Here is a 21331-nt window from a genome sequence, read left to right as displayed (position 1 = left end):
CATATAAATAATATATATTATTTTAAAAAATCGGGTCGGATCCATCCATACCCATATCTGACCTGAGTTACCATTCAAATTTATATTTTGGATCTGGATCTATTCCCAAATCTAGAAACAGATCCGAATTTTGGGTTTTCAATCTGAATTGGGTAAATTCTCAGCCGACCCTATGAGCAAATGATAAAATGAATTTTTAGGTATGGGAGCACGGAGCAAGGAGTAAAATGAGTCCACATGCATAACGGCTGGGTTTCGAGTTTTAAGGGGGTAAACATGTTGGCTCTGGATCGGTTAAGTTAGCTGGACTTGGACTTAGACCAACAAATAGCTAAAACAAATGCTGCACACCAACCTTTCGTTCTCTAACATTGGATAAGCTCCCTCTCTGTCTCTCTCATCCACTCTTTCTTGCTCTTCTATTAATTTAACTAAATAAGGCTTTTATATCGGGTGTAGTTTCTATAAGGTTGCAACTTTAAACAATCTAATTAAAAGTCATTTTGAAAATTTATCATAACAAGCAATTTTTATGTAAAAAAATTGCTAGGATTATTTGAAAGTCTATTTTTATATCTAACTATAATATCTTAAACTCAAAAAATGGTTAAAATAGATCTATAAACATATGAAAATATTGAACATGGACGATCTAGATAATGCGCTTCAATATGTATTATTTATGGGACTCAAAATATTTTTTATTTTATTTTTTATATTCATACATCTTGATGTTGATATGATTAATTAGAGGACTTTTTAACATTCAAACAACGTTTTCCGATAGATTTTTTAGGTGAATATGTACTTTCCAACCTTATATAACCTTTTTCCTTTATATTGATTCATTTGTTTCTCAAATGATGGGTGCACAAACATATTTGAACTAGTTCAGGCAGATTGATTTGGGACCAATTCAAGGGCTACATTTTGATTCTTATTCTTCATTTTTTTTGTTCAGAAGTTTGATTCTCAAAAAAATTGAAGTGCAATGCATATTTATCGGGTACACATGACAAAAATACAAAAAATAAATTAAAATACCAGAGAACTAAAATACAACTAAATGTTATAAGGGTATTTTGCTCATTTGTACTTTATGGGTGAGTGTTATATTTAAATGCATGCTTCAATTATTATGTGAATAAAATTTCTAAAAAATAAAAATAAAACAAAATCAATCAGCAACAATCCAAATTGAATCCAAACCGTTGAATGTGCACGTGGATGCATCTAATGGACGACATGAAGTGAGGACCTCCATGTCATTTAATACTCAAATAACAAAGCTGCACGTTACAAGAGGCACAAAGCGGAGAAAGCAGCAAAAGTGTCAGGGCCACAAAAGACATTTTGGTCCCTAGCAGAGACAAAGAAAATCATCTCATTGAACCTGGAAAAGGTCAATGACTAATTTGGTATTATTCATAAAGATCAGGATATTTTATCCCGTTGTAGATTTAATTATATTTTATCGCACAAGACTTGGAGGGAAAACAGTGATTTTTTTGTTTTCGCGAGCGCGCCGATCTCAGACAAATTGAAATCCAAATCGTTTTTATTTCTTTTTCCTTTATAAGAGCCCAAAAAAACCAACCCCTCTCTCTCTAAGATAAGAGAAACCAGAGCGCTCTCTCTCTACGTTTCCCCTTGAAAGCTCTCTGCGTGAAACTTCTGGTGGAATTTTCCGGTAAGATCTATCGGTTTTCGTTTGTTGTTGTATCTTTTACAGCCGGTAATTTTGATTTCGTTACTGCTTTTTTTGATATCTGGAATCCAACGTTTTGGTACAGATCTGTATTTGTTATTAGATTCGTTTAATTTTGTGTCCGTGATTGGGCTATTGATATCTGCTTAGGGTTTTGGGATTGGAGTTTCTGATTTGTTATGAATGTGGAGTTTTGGGGAGGGTCGGGATTAGGGTTACAGGGGAGTAGGTAGTTAATATGGAGGGTGATATGAATTAGGGAATTTGTAGTTTAGGGATTGAGATGGAGGATTGTGTAAGGGACAGGGAAGTTTCAGACAGGGGAGGCGATGCTAGGCGGTCTTTTCCCATGGCATCATCAAGGATTGCGAAAAATGAGTTCAAACCTAAGGTTTCGGTTGGCAGAGGTGGGAGTAAGTCAATGGTTTTCGAGTCCAAGAAGGAGAAGAAGAGACGGAGGTTAATTTTGAATGACAGTGATTCTGACCATGACTTATCTAGTCCAGAGAAAATTGATGCCAGTGATGATCATAAAGCCGATTTTGTCAATAATAAAAGAATTAAGGTGAGTTCAAGAATATCTGCATCAAGAGAAATGGAGGAAAGGAGTGGGATCGGTGTTTTGGGTGTTCCTGACAGGCAACAAATGGTTGGAATAGGGAATAGGGAAGTTGATCAAAGGGCAAAGTTACTTTCAAACAAGCATGTCAATAGGGATGCAAGAGCTTTCCCTAAAAAACATGGAGATATAAGAGCTTTTCTACACAGGGGAACTGATAGCCCTGGTCATGAAAAAATTCAAAATCCGAAAAGGAAAGAGGATAATTTTTTCGTTGCAGAAAAGAAGTCTAGGATGGAGATAGACAACGGGGTGAGAATTGAGAGAAATAATGTTATATCAGAGATGGAGAATAGCAAGGAGAGCTTATCTGTTGTGTCAGAGGGTTTAGGAAATTGTAGAGAGGGAACTACAAAAGGAGAAAGCATAGAACCTTCTGATCAAAATGGGCACAAATGTGTGAAATCTATTCGGGTCAAGTTTGTTTCGGGAAAAACAAAAACGTATTCTTCACCATTATGTGATCCCAAGGACAATCACAGCTCCACATCTATAAATGTGAAAGATAATCCCATTTTTTCGGGGAAATCACCAACATTGCTTTCTGAAAGGCCTTATGATCTTAAGGTGAAAATTCATTCTTCCCCATTTAAGCCTGAGTTAAAACAAGGGGATGTATGTGTAAATTTGGTAAAATCAGTGGCACAAACCGAAAAGAACATAAGGGGTAATGTGAATCCTTTTTCAGTCAAGGAGCGAGAAAGTGGTCCCTTTGAGAGGGACCAGAAAGGCAATCAGAAGATTGGAAAGAGAGATACAATTCCGCTCTTAGTGAAGAGGGAACAAGGAAGCAGTCCTCTTGAGATGGATCAACAGAGCAATCAGAAGTTTAAGAAGGGAGATGTTGTTCCTATATCAATCAAGAAGGAACAACAAAGCGGCCGTTTTCAGAGGGAAGTGAAAATCAATCAGAAAATGGGGGAGAGACATGCGGTTCCTCTTGCCATCAAGAAGGAACAAGGAAGTTGTCCTTATGAGAGGCAACAAAAAATCGATCAGAAGATTGGGAAGAGAGGTGCAGTTCCATTTTCAGTCAAGAAGGATCGAGAAAGTGCTCTCGGTGAAAGGGTACAGAAAACCAATCAAAGGATTGGGGAGAAGCATGTGTTTCCTCCTTCAGTCGAGATGGAAGGTGAATGTGGTCCTGTTGAGAGGAAACAAAAAAGTGATCAGAAGCTTGGAAAAAGAGAGCAGAAGCAGGCTTTGCGAGATAGGATTATTGGCATGCTTTTATCAGCGGGGTGGAAAGTTGAGTTAAGGCCTCGTAGTAGCCGAAAGTATGAGGATCCAGTGTATGTTTCTCCAACAGGATCTGTTTATTGGTCCATCCCCAATGCATATTATGCACTCATGAATCGTTTAAATGGAGAAAATGGGAGTATAGATATGAAAAGTCCTACAAGTCCGAATGACATGAAATCCCCTGGATGTGGTTCCTCCATGTCTGGTGCTGTGCATATTGAGGAACTCAGCATTCTGAAAAGGAAAACAAACAAGACACGCAAGAGACTCAGAAGACGTGATGATGGAGAACAAGCAACGGGGAGCAAAGTCTTATCAAATATTGTACATTCCATGAAGGCCAAGGGTGGGAAAAGTGGAAGGGTTGCAAAAGGGGGAGCAAAAAACAAGAACCAAGTGAATTTTGCAAAAGATAAGGCAATGGCAGGCGGAGTAAAGGAAAATGGGTTTTTAGGTTTAAATTCTAAAGGGGTACATAAAAATCAAACGAGTGGAAAGTTTCAGTTTTTGAAACCTGGTCAGTCTTTGAGCAAAGGGATAAAGGATGGCAAGATTCATAATATGGATTTTAGACGGCTTGGTGAAGGGAATATTTCAAAGCAAAAATCAAATAAGATGCTTGGAAGCCACAAATTATCGAAGACTATGAGTTTTCCAAAGCTACATTCCTCACTTGGCAGCCATCTAATGCAGGGACAGAAAAAGAAAAATAGCAGAGGCTGTGCACTGATGGTTCGCAATCCTAAGAAGGGGGCAAATCTTAATCCTGAAGAGGTTTTTGTACCCTATAAAGGGAAACGGACGATTGTGTCGTGGCTCGTTGATTCTGGGGTTGTGCTTCAGGATCAAAAGGTTCAATATTGGAATAAAAGACATACCAAAGTACTGCTTAATGGATGGATTACGAGAGATGGGATCTTATGTGGTTGTTGTGATAAAATTCTCACAGTCTCGCAGTTTGAGGTTCATGCCGGCAGCAAACCGCGTACCCCATTTCAGAATACATATTTGGGATCGGGCAAGTCTCTGTTGCAATGCCAACTAGAAGCATGGGACACACAAAGTGAACATGAAAGGCGTGAGGTTCACATTGTGAAAGTGGACGAAAGCGATACAAATGATGATACTTGTGGGATATGTGGGGATGGTGGGGATTTGCTTTGCTGTGATGGTTGTCCTTCAACCTACCACCAATGCTGCCTGGCAATAAAGGTATTGATAGTTATAATTGCATTTTATTGCTTCTCAAATGGCATTGTTTGTAAAAATTTTAGTTTTGACTTGCTCTTTGTCTGACTTGCCATATTTCAATATCTGAAGTTTCTGTTTTCTTTGTTGCAGGCACTTCCTTCTGGTGATTGGCATTGCCCAAATTGTTTGTGCAGATTTTGTGGGGCAAATGGAGGTGAAGGGAATCAACTGCTCTCATGCGGCCAATGTGAGATGAAACGTATGTAATTTTTGCCTTCTCTTGGTGATCTACAAGTTTTCAAAACTTTGAAAGACGAACTGGTTGCTTCTTCAGTTTATTGAGAAAAAAAAGTTATATTTTCATGTTTGCAGTTCATACATTTGGTTGGGTGCATATGTGCATGTATGGTTGCACACACACATGCATATATGTGTTTATGGAAGGCTGGATAATTACATGCATGAAGACACACGTGTGCTCAAATGTGTACTTAAATATGTATGTACATGCCTTATAGATCATGAATGTGAGCGTTTGTGCAAATTTGCATTTGCTAGGCATATAAATAGTAATCTGCATGCACATATTTACATACATGCACAAGTTGATAAACAAAGATGTATAAATGCATTTTTTTATTGTAAAATAAATGTGTATGTACATATCCATGCAATTGTGTATTTCACTTTTTGTGTATTTATGGATGGATGTAGAAATGTGTGCGCACAAGCGTGTCTATAGCTCTATAAATAAGAAAAATATACGAAGTGCATTATATGTTGCTACAATTGAATGGTGGAGCTAAAGAAAAAAATATTTTTTATTTGCTTTCTTTTCTAGTTCATCATGAGTGTGCTCAAGAAAGGATTGCTACGTCGAGCTGTTTTGATGGCCCTCTAAATTCTTTTTGCAGCCAGGATTGTATGCAGGTATTACTTCTTGCTCACTATTACTTCTTGCTCACTAACACATGAATATTTTATGTAAAATAGTAAAGGTGGGATTTGTGGTTCTTTAATACCACTCATCAATCATGCTTCTTCATTGAAGTGATATTTTCTTTGCAGTTCTATATTTTTGGCCAAATATTCTCTGCAGTGATTCAGGTCACTTAGACCTGGCATGGTGCTGGTCCGGTTTAGAAAGCGAGAGACCTTGTTGATTCTAACTGGGTTAGGGACTTTGCTTTGTTAGATTTTTATAGACTCGGTTGAGTCGTACTGATGACTCTGACTCTGGACCTTTGTGAGTCTTAACCCGAGTCCTAGTTTTGACCACTGATTCTATTATTGAAAGTTTGTTGCTCTAGAATACGCTTAAACATGAATGATAGCTAAATGATACTGGCGTCTTGCATGATTCATGGATATTTTAGAATATTGATTTGCAAATTAATAATAATTTTTCTTTTTATGATTTCTCTTTAAGAACTCCACAGAGGGCGTAAACTCCATTAACTTAGGTTACAGCAGCCTAGGTTCTTGGGTGCCCGCCTAGGCGGCCAGGACCCCTTGCTGCCTAGGCGCTGGCATCCACTTTTTTGAAAATTGATTCTTTCAATTCATTTTACTGTCAGATTCAGATTCTTGTTATACATGGGGTTCTATCTTTTGATAACTATAACGTCATCTCTTAATTTTTGTGCTTATGTGGATGCAATTCCTCCCATATTAGATCGGACTTTATATTTACAGAACGTACAGACATATTTATCTTTCCCTTAATTATGGCCCGAGAATTGTGTTTTGTTTGTACTGGACTTGACTCTTGAGAAAATAAAGACGACGGTTGCATTAGTTTGTTTATGTGGCATTCTTGAATTAGTGGTTTAAATAGTCTGTTGAAAACTTGATGTCCCTTTGTGGTGATGTTGAAATTAGAAGGATTACATGGGGATCCAGTTTTAGAAGACGTCGAGTTGCCTTGGGGTATATCCAATTGGATCTGCCTTGATCCATATCACCTCCATAGAGTCCCATTGGCCCTCGGTGGTTCTATTGAGAGTCAGCTGAGTCTCTATGAGTCCATTCAAATTGGAACTATTGTGACTCCTGACCCAAGTCTACTTTTTAATGTGCTTGGATATTGGTGGAATGAATGTGATTTTTCCTTCGTATCAGTGCCCACCATTGGGCAATGGTGGGGAAGCAGAACACAAAGCTAAAAACTGCACCATGAAGTTTACTAAGTAATTACTATTAATTTAGAAACAGATGAGATATACTCTGTAAGGTCTGAACACACATAAACGTGCCATCCTGTTTTCTTTCTTCTGGAAGAGAACAGGGGCACCAACAGTATTTGTAATATGCAAAAAGCCCAAGGCAGAGATGCAACACTTGACAGATGATATATACTCTGTAAGGTCTGGACAGGCAGTTGTGAAGCAGTATTTGTAATATCAAAAAAGCCAAAGTCAAAGATGCAATACTTGACAAACTGTATCATTACTTGACATTTCTTGATCTTTAAGAGAATTGTTTTATTGGGATTTGAATCATTGTTATATTTGTTAGTGAGAGGCTGATAGCTCCACAAAGCAAGTTCAAATGTTCAATCTTGGTTAAATGAATGTGATTGTTCAACAGCTTAATGCCCACATTTGACACACCCTGTTTTTTGGCTGTAGAGATTAGAGATATCAGTTTCCCATAAATCTGCCTGAGTGGCTCTATTCACGAAGGTTTCTGAACTTTTGCGACCCCTCTTATCGGCAAAATATTGCCGAGTGGGGGTGTTTTGCCTTATGGATACAAGAGAAAAAACATCTTTGTTTTGGTATCAGCAAAAAAGTGGTTACTCTTCTACTTGATTATGTCCGAATGACCATTGAAGACTACCCATTTGTCATATGGATATACTACCAAGATGTCCAACCAAGGCCTAAGCACTTGAACGAGTAGGCCTGTTGTTAGTTTTAGTAAGTGTTTCGATCCAAATCAGGACGATAGAAATTTGACCCTCGGCTGAAGTGCTTGTCTCTCTCGCTTTAAATTTTACATATTGGAGGTGCATTTTTGTTGTTTAAAATGGAAAAATAGAGAGAGTTTTGACTTGAGAGATGGGTAAACTACTGTGACTTCATGCATAGTTAAATGTGTTACGATGCAGTCTTATCATTCCATAGTCTAGGTTTATCCATATACATTTGCCATGCGCAATGTTATAAGAGATAAACTATCTTTATCGAACAGTCTAGGTTTATCCATACACACTTGCCATGCACATTGTTATAAGAGTTGAACTATCTTTATTGAACTATATATGGTTTTGTGAACTCAGAATGCTCTCTGAAGTTGTGGAGTCTAAGCTCTGTTATGTCACAGTCGACTTCTTTCTGTGGCTATTGCAACTACGATCTTTAACTAATTTGGGCTGCATATGTTTGGTGATTCTTACCTTTTGTAGCTTTATGGATGCCTATGTGATCTTCTTGGGGTACCAAATGATCTTGGAGGGGGTTTCTCTTGGACTCTTCTCCAGCGTTGTGGGGGAGAAAGAGAACCGTTATCTGGTCTTGGAGTCGCACACAGAACGGAATGCAATTCTAAGATTGCCATTGCATCAAGTATAATGGATGAGTGCTTCTATCCCATAATTGACCAGCGTTCAAGTATTAACATGATCCATAACATTCTATACAATTGCGGGTATGTGCTTTTATCTTTCATAACTTTGTATTGCATGCATTTCCATACTCTCAAATTGTGATGGAGAGTTTTCTGGAAAAATTGTTGCATTGATGGTTTAGAGCTCTGATTGAATCATGTATTATAGTTTTTTAATTAGAAAATTCACATTTACGTTTTATTGATTTCTTGTCTAGGTATTGTAGTGTTTGTGGTGTGTTAAAACTGAATTGTACATATATGCGGCCCCTTGTTATTGTGTGCTTTACATATGCATTTGTTGTCTTGCTCTTTTATTTTTCACTAAAAGCCAGAAAGCATATTTCACTTCGCCTTGGGGAAGTTTTCTTGAGTGATATGTTTTTCATTAGTAATATATATTTTATGAATCTGTGACATAGTTGTCGGAAGTGGGAGCTGAAGCTCCCTTGGTTGGGAGCACATTGTAGAATTATTTAAGTATTAAATAGAAATTAAAAGTAGAAGTTTTTTGAAATAATGGGAAATTTACAAAATAATACCATTTTATTTTTGAAAATTTAAAATAATATCCAATATTTCATATTTACACTCAACTCCCACTTTGTCTCATCTTTGAGAGCTTATATTGGATTTCAATTTGTTATATATATATGTATATAAGCTCAAGTCTGTGTGCCCATACTTCTCATCATCACACATTAGTGGTATTGGGTAATTTTTTTTGGTTATTTTTCAAGTGAATCTTGGTAAGAAGTATGGATACCCTAAATTTGAGCTTTATCCGAAGTATATAAAAGTAAATAAAATTGGAATATACTTTACACAAAATTGGGATTTAGTGTAAGATGTGAAATATATGGGACTATTTTTAAACTTCAAAAATAAAACTGGTCTTATTTTTGTAAATTTCTCATAAATTTTTAAAAATCCAGTAGTCACACAACATACAGTAAACAGTGGCCAATAAAAAGTTATTTTTTATTAATTAAATTTATTTTAATTAATAAATAATATTTTTATAAATTTAATTAATAAATAATGAATTTTTATTCTTCTGAGGTTTAGTTTATGTAACAGTAATCCTGTAAAATGCAATAAAAACATATTATGATGAGGCACACTGGGAGAATAGATAACAATACAGGTTGGCTGGTTTTTATTGATAAAATCTGTTGTATTTTCTCTCTCTCACACACACACACAAACACAGATCAAATTGAATCATCTTCTTGGCCTCTTGGTCCCTTCGAGCACCTTACCGTGATCCCTAAAAGTCGCGATTGAGATCCCAAAATTTGAAAATCATGATCGTATGGAGATTCCTATCCTAGAGTGCCAGAGCGTTTTCCTGGAGCGGGGGTATCTGGGTAACTATTCTTGTGATAATTCATTTCTGTAGTAAGAAATGTGTTTTGCCAGTGCCTATATTTCCTAAAATCGTATAGTTCATTGCCCTTCTTATGGTATTAGAGTTAAATGTTTACTGTTTATGATTCTGATGAGTTAAATTTCTTTCTAAACTCTAAAGAAGCTATCATACGATTTGGTGCCCTCTTAGTAGAGATTTAGTCCTTGTTATTTTTCTCAGAAACAGTCTAGTCCCAAATCTCGAGCTATGCTAGAAGTGATACAATGGTTCCTCCTGATTCATGCACAGAGACCCTTGCTAGTCATCAAGAACCCTCTGCATTGAATGATGATGATAATTGAACTCTTATGTTTGTTGACCAACTTAGAGGAAGCAACTATCTTGGGGATTGTTCTTTCCTCCAGATCCATCTGTAGGGAAGGAGTGGTTATGACACGAACTTGACCTATGCATAACAGAATTTTGACCAAATCTTCAAGTCTTCACTCCATTCAATTCCTCCTATCCTTGTCTCTACCACAATAGTTCCCTTATTCTCTAATTGAGGTATGAGTTCTTTCCAGTTTTCCTTCCATTAGATTATTCCCGAGGTCCATCTAATTTGTTTTCCCTGGATGGTTTTGTTTAACAATCCACAACCTTGTAGTTAAGGTGCCTCTCCAAGTTTCAGAGCCTAGGGGAAACAGCCTTGGAGGTTTTAAAAAGCCTCCCCTGTGTATCATCAGTTCAGAAGTGGCTCCTTTTGCCAGTCACTGGCCGCTGTTGAGATCTTTTTACCTCTCCTATGTTCTAGCTAATTACTCTCCAAGTTCTGAATAGTGATAAAACTTTGAGCTGTTGCCTACCTGTACACCTCTTTTCCATTTGCTTATCAGAATTTCATACACGGCAATGATTTTGGGAGTGCTGTTCTATTGAATGAGTATTTGTATGATAAATGTTCTATCAAGTTGGATAGGTTTTATTAGTGGTTCTGTGTTCTCTGTAATATTTGATTTCCATTTTTTACCTTGTTTATTTTGTTAAATATATACAGATTGTGTTGTGTGTGTCTACACACACACACACACACACACACATATACATATATCAAATTTAGAAGTGTTGCGCTTGATCATTTGGGCATCTTTTGTAGGTCAAACTTTAACCGGTTAAATTATAGTGGCTTTTATACCATAGTGCTGGAGAAAGCTGAAGAAATTATTTCTGCTGCTTCCATCAGGTAAGTTTCCTTATTTGTTTTCTCTTTGAGTAGTTTTATAGTTATTCATCTGCACTTGGGTAGCTATTGTTCGGCACATCTTCATCGTAGAACTTGGGCTGCTACTCTTCTTTCAGTATATTAGGATATTAAGTACAATGTTATCCTTCGTTTAGGTAGTTGATTTTGTAGTTCTCTCATGCTGTATTGTTTTAAAATATTGTTGATGTTTTAGGATCCATGGAACTAAGTTAGCTGAGATGCCTCTCATTGGAACTCGCCATATATACAGACGCCAAGGGATGTGCCGCCGACTTGTTAATGTAGTTGAATCGGTATGTAAGTGGGAATCTGATAAATTGGTTTGATTGTTACCTATTTAGTATCTTGTGATTAATCAATTAGTGCACTCATAAAAATGCACTGGACATTTAAAGTTCAAAATTTATTCCCAAGTTTTGCCATTTTGCCATTTCATATGCTTTCCTTGATTTCAAGTTTGTCACTTGCCCTATTTCAGTTTGTAGTAGTGTTTAAAAAATTGGTGACCCGTTTCGGAATTGGGCAATTCGGATCGGGAATCGCTCAGCCCGTCCCGGTTCTGGCTAAGAAATGGGATCCCGACTAATCCACCTTTTTTATAAGATTTTCCCATCAAAAAATCAATTTTATAAGATTTTCCCATTAAAAACTCTCAACACGTGCTGGACCAATCTCACATCCCTTGATGTTAGCTCTTCCATTGAGCCTTGCGCCTCTACCCTATCTTTATTTGGACCTTGCATCGCAATCGATGCCCTGCGTCCCAACACATCATATTCGTTGAAGTAGGTTCAACTATTTTATAGGCTAATTTCCTCCCACATCTCTTCGATGTGGGACAAACTTCACATTGTCTTACCCGAAGATTTCATAGCGTTATTAACTCATAGGATTATACTTACCCCAAAAAAAGTTCATGGGGTTATACTTACCCCCAAAAAAGCTTATAGGATTATTTGATTAATATTAGGCTATTAGATATTAGCCAATTGACACTAAAAAAATATGTTACTAACTCATATTATATTGAAAAGGCAAAAATAACACTAATACTAGTTTATTGACCATTAAAAGGCAAGTTTATGGGATATATTAAGAAAAAACAAAATTAACACTAGCTCATACGACTTTAAAATTTATTTTCAAGTTGCTTTATCAATTATCCCACATTACAAGTATGAATTTATTTATTTATTTTTCTATTTTTATTAAAATATGATTGTAAATTTATGTTTTTAAATTGCTTATTTTTATCCACATTAATTATTACACATTAGATTTACTTTGAGGGTTACGCCCTTGTTTTTTGAATCACATTTATTAGAATATTATAATTAATAATTATACTAATTACATTGATAAACAAATCTTATATTTTATATATTAATTTATTTACATTATAGGTTATATAAGGTACTTTATTTACATTTTAAGTTATATAAGATACTATTTTTTGTTATATTTGTAAATTAGATTTTTTTTTAAATTAGATGATACTATAAGACAAATTTCAAAATTTGTGGTTATAAAATGATTATAAAACCAATTTCAATTTATAATATTATAGTTAGTTAGGTTGTGAATAACACCCCCCTTAGAAATTATTTTTTAATCTTATAATATGGAAGTGTTTTCTAATATTGTTAAATTATTTTAATGATATATTATAATGTTATATTATGATTAACAATTATACAGTCATCTAGACAGGAAAATTTATAATGATTTTTTTTGAAAATATTATTATATTAGAAACTAAAAAACACTATTTTTAGAGATTTATAATGATTTTTTGAAATTGTTTTGGGACAAAAATTGCTGATTTTGCGAATCGATTCACTGATCCGACACGGGCATGGGTGAAAACCTGATTCGAGTCACCGATCCGTTTTTTTCAAACACTGGTTTGTAGTTTTACTTTGTTATGTTCCCTTGAGGCTGATGTCTTCTATAGTTTTCCTACCTTCAAAATTGGGGTATGTGCTCATTACAATTCTTGATCCACTACTATTATCTGTTGATTATGAAAGATGAATTATAGGGTGGGCTGCAAGCAGTGTTTTAAAATGCGGGATGCGGCCTTGATGTGGTGGGAGGCCGATGCGACGCGATGATGCGGTAAATAAATGTAAAAAAATTCTAAAAAGTCAAAAAATAAGTTAATGCATAGAAAAAAAAGTACCTGTTGGGCATCATGTGACTTGTCTGATACATCAATAGACATAACAACAAAAAGTATCTGTTGGGCAGTTAACCAAAAAATTAATGAATGCCCTTGATTTCTCATCGGATCAACCATCACACATAATAGTGGCCCCAGTTTTCTCCCTCCCTTCACTCTGAGAAATCAAAATTTTATTCACATCAAATACAACATCCTTCAACAAGGGCTCCCTAACCTCATGTAGTGAAGGAGGAATAAGTCCTGGGCCATATTGCCCATTGCCTGGACCGTACATGCATAGCTATCCAAAGTTATAGTATTAAAAGGAATGCAGGCCATGTAAATCCACTTTGCAATCCACTTACATACCGACTTTTTTTGTTCTTTCTTATATTTATTGTCAATTGTGGTTTGTTTTTTTCTTTTTTTTCTCTCTTGAGCCACAATTTCGGGGCTAGGGGTGAAAAAAGAATCCATTGGCCCCGTAGAGAGAGGTGTTCTTCTTTCAGCACTACCACCAATATTTATAACTCTCTCTCTTGCGGTTGGAGTATGAGTACCCCTTTACCTCATAGCAACTTCAGACAAATCATCATCATCATCAAATAATTGCATATAATCAAGTAATTCCTTTTTTTTTTTCTTTATCTTTTTTTTATCTATCCAAATATTCTCTAATCTCCTTTTTTATATCATCTGTAGCTTGTTGGCATGCTCTTACATTCTCAGAAATTCCGGCTAAAGCTCTTTTTGTTGAAAAATACCACCCATATAAGTATTTCCATAGAGCAAGCATATCACAGAATTTCTATCTTTCGGATTTTTTAGTTTAGCATATTTCCAAGCCGGATCTTTGTTACTAGAAGATTGGGAAGAAGACATTGGCCCAAAAATAAGTATAACAGTATTATTGTACAAGAAGGAATAAAAAGTTACTGATTCTGTGAAGTACTCGATTTCTTCACGGCCTTTGAAATCCGCAATTTCTTATTACAAATTTACCTTAAAATCCCCAAATCAACAATCAAAGGCATTAAATGAACATCCAAGTATCAAACAATTGCCAAATTGAAGATTTGGATACGAAATTTTTTTTTGCCAATTTTTTTTTTCTTTCGATGTGATGCAAAAAAAGCCGCAAAAGTAGCTGGAAATCTTCGTTTAGGGGGTATAATAACCCCCCAAACAGTTTCCCTAAACTTTGGAACTACAAAAAGAACATTTTGCCCATCCCCGAGGGGCAAAATTGAATTTTTTTTTCTGCGGCAGATGCGGCGCGATGTGGTCTGATGCGGGATGCAGCCTGATGCGGTGCATATGCGGCCGCATCTATCAAAAGCGCGTGTGCGCCAGTTTGCGATGTGGATGCGAGCGTATCCCACATGATGCGGTTGCATATGCGGCGATGCGGCCGCATTTTAAAACACTGGCTGCAGGCTGTGGTAGTTGATTCGTTTCTTTTTTGAAGAAATAGCTAAAAACCATTGAAAGCATGCCTCAACCTTATGAAAGGAGAATAACATATTAGGTTTGAGTCTGAGGCCTAGGGATTCTTCTGAAGTAAAGGAGGATACAACCAGATCCTTTCCGGATCCATTTCATCAATAGGAGGTCCTTTTTAGACCTCCTTGCCTAATTTGCCTAAAGGAAGATAAGAAATATTTAGCTTGTTCTGCTGAGTTTTGAATCTAGACTTGGGGGTACCTTGCCCATTCTAGATTATAACTAAATAAACCTGAATTGCATAATAGAGATAGACGTCAGTATTAAAATATTCGACTTTATGAATTTTGAAGAATTGGACTGTTTTAGTTTTTTATTTCCTCCCTTCCATTTCCTATAAGATTCTTAATAAATAAAGCTTTTTATCATTCTGGGTAAGCAGTGTGGTCGGAATCCTTGACATTGTGTTGCGTTTTCACTTTCATAGACCTTGCTACTAAGTTAGAACACCGTTTTCGAACACAATGATTATTTGAATTTTCTAATATAAAAAGTATTCTATTATATCATTAAATTATGAAGTGGTCGAGCAATGCCATGCCATATTGGGAATGCGGTTGGCGCATTGGTGGTTGGGGGCTGATGCTGCAACATAACATCCCACCCTCCATTCATATATATATATATATATATATATATATATATATATATGTATATGGAAAACTCTTCCCAACGTCTATAGGCGAAAATGAACAGTGATTTCGCCTACCTTCATCACCGTCCAAAGTTCTTCGTACGGTCACTATTGTCTGGTAGTGCTTTATTAGTCATTTTTTTTCTACAAATCGGAATGACCTGAAATTTGGAGCTTGTGTACATCTTAGTGAAATACACCTAATAAAAATATAAAAACAATAATTGGCGAAAAATAATTGATTAAAATATTTTTCAAACTTTTCAGGGGTATTTTGGTCAATTTTTTCATGTAAAATATTTTTTTTGATATTTTTCCTAGATTCTCCTATTTTTCATGTACACATACTTTAAATTTCAGGTCATTCCGATTTGTAGAAAAAAAAGAAAAATGAAACACTACCGGACAATCATGACCGTGCTATGAATTTTGGACGGTGATGAAGGTAGGTGAAATCACTGTTCATTTTTGCTTAGAGGCGTTTTGTAGTATCTTCCTATATATATATATATATATATATATATATATATATATATAGGGATAATCTACAATTCACAACCGTTCAAATTACAAAGCTTAATGTTAGAGTGAGTTGTGATGGTTTTTATGTTGCAAAATCTTTGGTGGAGGATTTAGCGCTAGTGGAACACACATGCCTTGTAGCTCTCTCTGGCTTTTGCAGTTGCCTTATTGATGACCTTAATTACACATTCCAATGTTTTATGTATCTTCAGTGATGTGCTTGGCTCAAAACATATTATTATACTAGTCTAATCATCATTGTCATCATCGTGATATTGTTGTTATCACACAACTAAATGGCTTCATTTCTTTCCGAATCTGGTTTTCTTTAACAGACTCCTTTTTTTTTGTTCTTGTTGCTTTTTGGTTAACCTACTTCAGCTTCTTTGCAAATTAATTGATCAATTTCTGCATTTTTCAGGTTCTTCGCTCTCTTAATGTTGAAAAGCTTATCATACCTGCAATATCTGAACTTCTACATACATGGAGAGAGGGATTTGGTTTTAAACCTTTGGAGGAATCACATAGGAAAGAGTTAAGGACCATGAATATGATGGTATTCCCTGGCACTGATCTATTGCAGAAACAGCTACTGAAACATGGTCCTGGAAATGGAAAATCTACAGGTGTGGTTTCAATTTTCACTTAACATACGTATGCTAACCATTTTTTTTTTTTTAAAAGGAAAAATATACAATGAGATCATTGACCTTTGGTACATGGTGGTCACAACTAATCAATTTTCACTTAACTTATGTATGCTAGCGATTTTTTTTTTTTAAAAAAAGGAAAAATATGCAATGAAATCATTTACCTTTGGTAGATGGTGATCACAACTAATTTTGACCATTGGATGTAAAATTGGGTGGCTGCATTTATTCAATTGATTAAGCTCAAACTTCAAAAGAAATTTTCTCGAATTTTGTGATACACCCAAGCTATCAAATTTCACATCAAATGGTTATAAGTAATTGTGACCTCCTTGTATCAAAGGTAAATGGTCTCATTGTATGCAATCCCTCAAAAAAATCCAGTGATTGACATGTTTTATTTATAATCTCATTTAGTTTTTTTTGTTTTCCTCTATAGATACTACAGCTACTGAATTTAAATACAACCAGCAAGATATGTCCGAGATTGTGAATAAATCGCAAGATGCTTCTTCTGCTGAGTCAGAACTTCATCCTTCTACTCCTGGTGGTGCATTGGATGGCTTTGAGGTTATAAGCCGATCATTGGAATTTGCTCCTATTTGTTCTATTATTCATACTTACTGTGATTCTATAGAGTCTGATGTTGTTGACATGAATCACAAGGTTTCTGATCAATCTATAGAGCGTAATGTTGTTCAATTAAATCTTAAGGATTCTGTTGAGGCTAAGGATGCTTCTGTTGAAAGTCACTCTATTTCCCAGGTGACAAATAGTTCTATTGGGGCTGATGCTGTTGGATTAAGTCACAAGGATTCTGATAGTTCTTCTGAAGCTGGTGTTGTTGAACTAAATCACAAGGATTTTGATAGTTTTTCAGGGACTGGTGTTGCTGAATTAAATTGTGAGGATTCTCATGGGGCCCGGGCTATTGGATCGCATGCTTCCGAGGTTATCAATGGGTCTGCTTCTGTTGATGATGTGACAGTTGCAGAACTTGCATGCGACCAGAACAATACTTCAGAAGTGGAGATGAAATCTCGTGATGTTTCTTCGACTGTGTCAATTCTCCATGAGTCTGCAGAGGCTACTGCAACATAGTGTTATGTGATTGTAAACAACTTTCCAGAAGTTGCTGCTATTGACTCCAATCTTGATGCTTCATTTGGTGAAGTTGTACACTGTTCCTCTAAGATCAATTTTTTTTTTTAGAGCAATACAGTTGAAGAAACCTATTGAGGCTTCTGTAGAGGTTACTGCACTCCATGATTTTGATCATACCCATAAATCTCTTAGTGCTGCTTCTGCAGAGGTTAACCTTCATGGGTGTAGTGAACACTGTCTATCTGATTCATTTGTAGAGGTACCTGGTTCTGTAGAAGATGTGCTTGTTGGAGCTGATTCTGGTGAGCAGGCTATGGATGATAGTAGTTTGGCCACTATAACATCTGTCCTGGTGTAGGATAATTTGCATACAAGATTGTGATCCCTGGGGAGACAGAGTATTTACTTGTTTGTAGAGACTTCTTTTTAGCCTATCAATATGTGATGAAATTGGCATCTTGGAGTTTTGTGGCTGGTTTGTGATTACCTATTTGAGGCTTATTTTGTGTTTTCCGCCACATTGGTAAAAATTGTGGAGGCCTATATAACTGATAGGAAGCATTGGACAAGCTCTATGTTCTTAGTTGCTGGAGGCGACTAGGAAGCACAACCACGTTAAGGAGTGGCAGTTATCTGTCAGTCTAGGGTGTCGTAACTAAACCACAGGCTGCACTTAACTCGTTCAAAGGTTCAAGGGAAATCTTTAACTTAGGTTCTCTTGGCGTAAAGGCTAGTGCACTTTTTCAGTGAGGGCCAATGCTTGATAGCTGCTGAAAGATATGTTTGTTGAAACCTGTTATGTTGAAGGGTTTGCTTCCAGTAATCATGGGCATCACTTGAGTGACGAATGGAAGGACAATACCAATGAAAAAAAGAGGGATGATACCAAATAGAAATACATAAATAGAAGAAGAATGAGCTCTTTCTGTGTGGAGGTAAAGACATATCTTTTCTTTTTTTGGGCTTCTTTTTTGTGAAATTGCATTGCCCCTTTTATGTTAACTTCTCTTTTGAAACCATGCATCTCGTCCTCTTTTGATTAGCTTGGAAAAATTACTTAAATTTTTATTGTTTTTCTTTTTGGTAAGCAGCCTTTATTCATTTGTGTAAAATAGGAAACATGTAATGCTGGTACAAATTTTCGGAGAAAGTCTTTCTCTACACCTATAGCTCCTCTCTAGCAAGCCCCCACCTTGCCAGGGATTTGACATTTTTGCTACCATATCTAAAATCAATGGCAGAAAGAAAATACCTCTAAGTAATTGATTACTATGTTCTGATGACAATGTGCACCTTCTGGAATTTTGCTAGTGGTCCTAATTTCTGAGTGACTTTCACTATATGTGTAGTGCATCTTCCGCCATTTAAAGCATGCATTTGATCTTAATAGCTTTTTATATATAAAATTAAGGAATTTTGATGGGGTTGGCAACTAGCCCCAAACCAGTGCATTGCTTGTGGTAACATGGAAATTGTTTTTCATCCATAGGAAATCATAGTAGGAAAAAACACGTGTGGAACGTGGTACTTTAGTCTGGTTCTTATCCTATCTGGTGTCCTGTTTTCATAATTTAGGATATATTTTGTATTCTAAAGTTGAATTCTTTGGAATTGTTGATCTCGATGTTTTAAAAAAATGGACTGCCTGGTGCCTAGCCGCCCAAGGGGCCTCAGGCCTCATGCCTATGCTTGGGCGCCCTGTTCTTGGTGGCCATATTAAAAAAAAAAAAAACACTTTCTTATACCCTAAATCTCTTAGCTATACCTATTTTGGATAATTGAAATTTTTTTTTTTTTATGGTTTGAAAAAGCATCCTAAGATTTTTTGTTATTATACTGCTGATGATCGGAGAAACACATATGTTCTCTCTTCTTTTGTAGTTTTGTATTTCATATTTATTGCGCCAACTTAGTTTGAACTTATGACATTTGGATATTAGAGTTTTTGCTTTATTGGACTATTTTGTTGTTTGGTTTTGTACTTTTGTAAGTTTGTTGAAGACTTGTAGAGTCGGAGGCCATGTTATTATGGAATATGGAGAGTTGGAGACTATTAATGCATTGCCTATTAGACTTTTAACATTTTCTAAATTTTGTATGATTTGAATTTTAAAATTTTGAGCAGGTTTTTTCTTAACAAGCAACAAGTCATATGTTTGTATGTAAAAAAAGTATGTTACAATACATACAAATGCAATAATTATGAAATTAACACAAATATATGCATATGTATGTTATACATGTGTGTTTGGACATCACATATATGCATATATCTAAAGAAGTAGTACTACTGGGTGCCAGGCCGGCTGCCTAGTATTTTTTGTAACCTTGGTTGATCTCATCATTGTGAAGGATTGTATACTTGTTGCTTGAATGTTTTTTGCGAGAAATTCAATAGCCAGTAAAATTAAAAATTTTCATGTTACCTTTGGATTGCTTTTCTTGATGCATGCTTATCTGTTATTATGAATGTTAAGTGTATCTCAAGCTAGTATTAGGAGATGTAACGGTGGAAATAATCTATAGGACAAAAGAAGAAAACATAACTGGGAGATTGATTGGCAAATTTTCTTTCTATGCAGCAGGACCCACTTAATCCTTGACCAGCTAATGGGGCTTAATAAACTGTCCCTGATCGATAGCAGGGTCTTCTCAGGTGTTTTGTTTACATGCTCGGAATTGGCTATTCTTGAAACAGGGGACACATTTTCTGCCATTTTTTAAACAGAAAGAATTGTCATTTTCCTTTGTTAGTATTGTTTAAAAAACACTGGGACCTCAAAGTTGAACTTGAATTCTGTTCTGGTATGGAAAACACTTTGATTTCAATTGTCGTTGTTCCTTAAGGAGGTTCTTATATTTTTTTCTTTTTTTTCTTCTTTTTTTTAATTTTTTATTTACAGTAAAGGATCCAGGTGCAAAGTTTTTTTATAGCTTTGCGGGATTAAGCTGTTGCAATTGCAGAGGATATTTGTTCTGATAATAGAGAAACCGGCACTCAAATGATAGACTGCATTCCTGGGCCATGATAAAAAGAAAATGGAGTCAATGAAGAAAAACAATGGCCCATATGGAAGGTATAGTTGACTTAGATAATGCTTTACTTTTATAATTTCGAGAAAATTTAGGAGAACAAAAAAAGCTTTTGGGTGAAATCCAATTTTAAGGAGCATGTTATCCATATTTCTAGAAGTCATTGGCATTTTGTTTCTTGTAATACAGTTCATCTTTCGGTGACTGGAACCCTTAATGAAAGATCCGTTAACCTTTTTGTTGTGCTTGTTGAAGAACTACCTTTTCAATGCTTCTTTGACCGGTGTTGGACATCATTGTGGTTGAAGGAAGGTGCCGCTTCTATGTCCAACCGTTTTTCCACAGGTTTTCATTTTGCCTACTCACAATTGCTTGACTTTGTTAATATGTTATTCTTACTCAATGGAGCTTGTGAAATTTATCGCTAAAGTTTTAAACTTAATTCTTTTAAATTGCTTAGAAATCTTCAATAAATGGTTCAAATAAGTACCATTGCTAAGTAAATTATGAAAATAATGCCTTAAGAAAGAGAACTGAGAACTTGATATGACATGACTATTTGATTTTGATGAAAAATGAGCTAATAATAGTTCTGTGCAAAGTAACCAGCCACCAAGTTAAAAATCTTCAATTCCTTTGGCCCACGTCTCCTTGCTTCACTGATTGCTCAAATCTGTAATATATTTACCAAAAGATTATTGAAATATTCTGCTGAAAATTGGATTATCCAAAAAAGA

At 35.7% G+C, this 21331-nt stretch overlaps 1 protein-coding gene across 13 annotated transcripts; it reads left to right on the top strand.

Annotated features, from left to right (window-relative positions):
• The first annotated feature begins 1485 nt into the window (after positions 1-1485).
• Positions 1486-21023, top strand: LOC18421421 (uncharacterized). 13 transcript variants are annotated; one of them, XM_088861846.1, is made up of 11 exons: positions 1492-4781; positions 4911-5019; positions 5602-5690; positions 8170-8411; positions 10877-10963; positions 11178-11277; positions 16229-16433; positions 16897-18496; positions 20147-20217; positions 20465-20638; positions 20784-21023. In XM_088861846.1, exons 1-8 carry the CDS (start codon positions 1992-1994, stop codon positions 17556-17558), a joined length of 4284 nt encoding a protein of 1427 aa, XP_088717972.1. In that variant the 5' UTR covers positions 1492-1991; the 3' UTR covers positions 17559-18496; positions 20147-20217; positions 20465-20638; positions 20784-21023. The 13 variants fall into 13 exon arrangements, with proteins under 13 accessions (XP_020520426.1, XP_088717972.1, XP_088717968.1 ...); XM_088861842.1 differs by having other exon boundaries at positions 20144-20217; positions 20850-21023; XM_088861840.1 differs by having other exon boundaries at positions 20144-20217.
• The last annotated feature ends 308 nt before the right edge of the window (positions 21024-21331 follow it).

The sequence above is a fragment of the Amborella trichopoda genome, chromosome 3 (genome assembly GCF_054954075.1).
Source record: "Amborella trichopoda isolate Santa Cruz 75 chromosome 3, AtrichopodaSantaCruz75HAP2 v2.0, whole genome shotgun sequence".
NCBI lineage: Eukaryota > Viridiplantae > Streptophyta > Magnoliopsida > Amborellales > Amborellaceae > Amborella > Amborella trichopoda.
This window is presented reverse-complemented; position numbering and strand designations above follow the sequence as displayed.

Excerpts from the sequence above, each read along its gene's own strand:
- LOC18421421 (XM_088861846.1), top strand. The coding sequence starts at position 1,992 with ATGGAGGATTGTGTAAGGGACAGGGAAGTTTCAGACAGGGGAGGCGAT. Across the intron at positions 4,782-4,910 it reads AATGCTGCCTGGCAATAAAG|GCACTTCCTTCTGGTGATTG; the intron begins GTATTGATAGTT and ends TCTTTGTTGCAG. Across the intron at positions 5,020-5,601 it reads CGGCCAATGTGAGATGAAAC|TTCATCATGAGTGTGCTCAA; the intron begins GTATGTAATTTT and ends TTTCTTTTCTAG.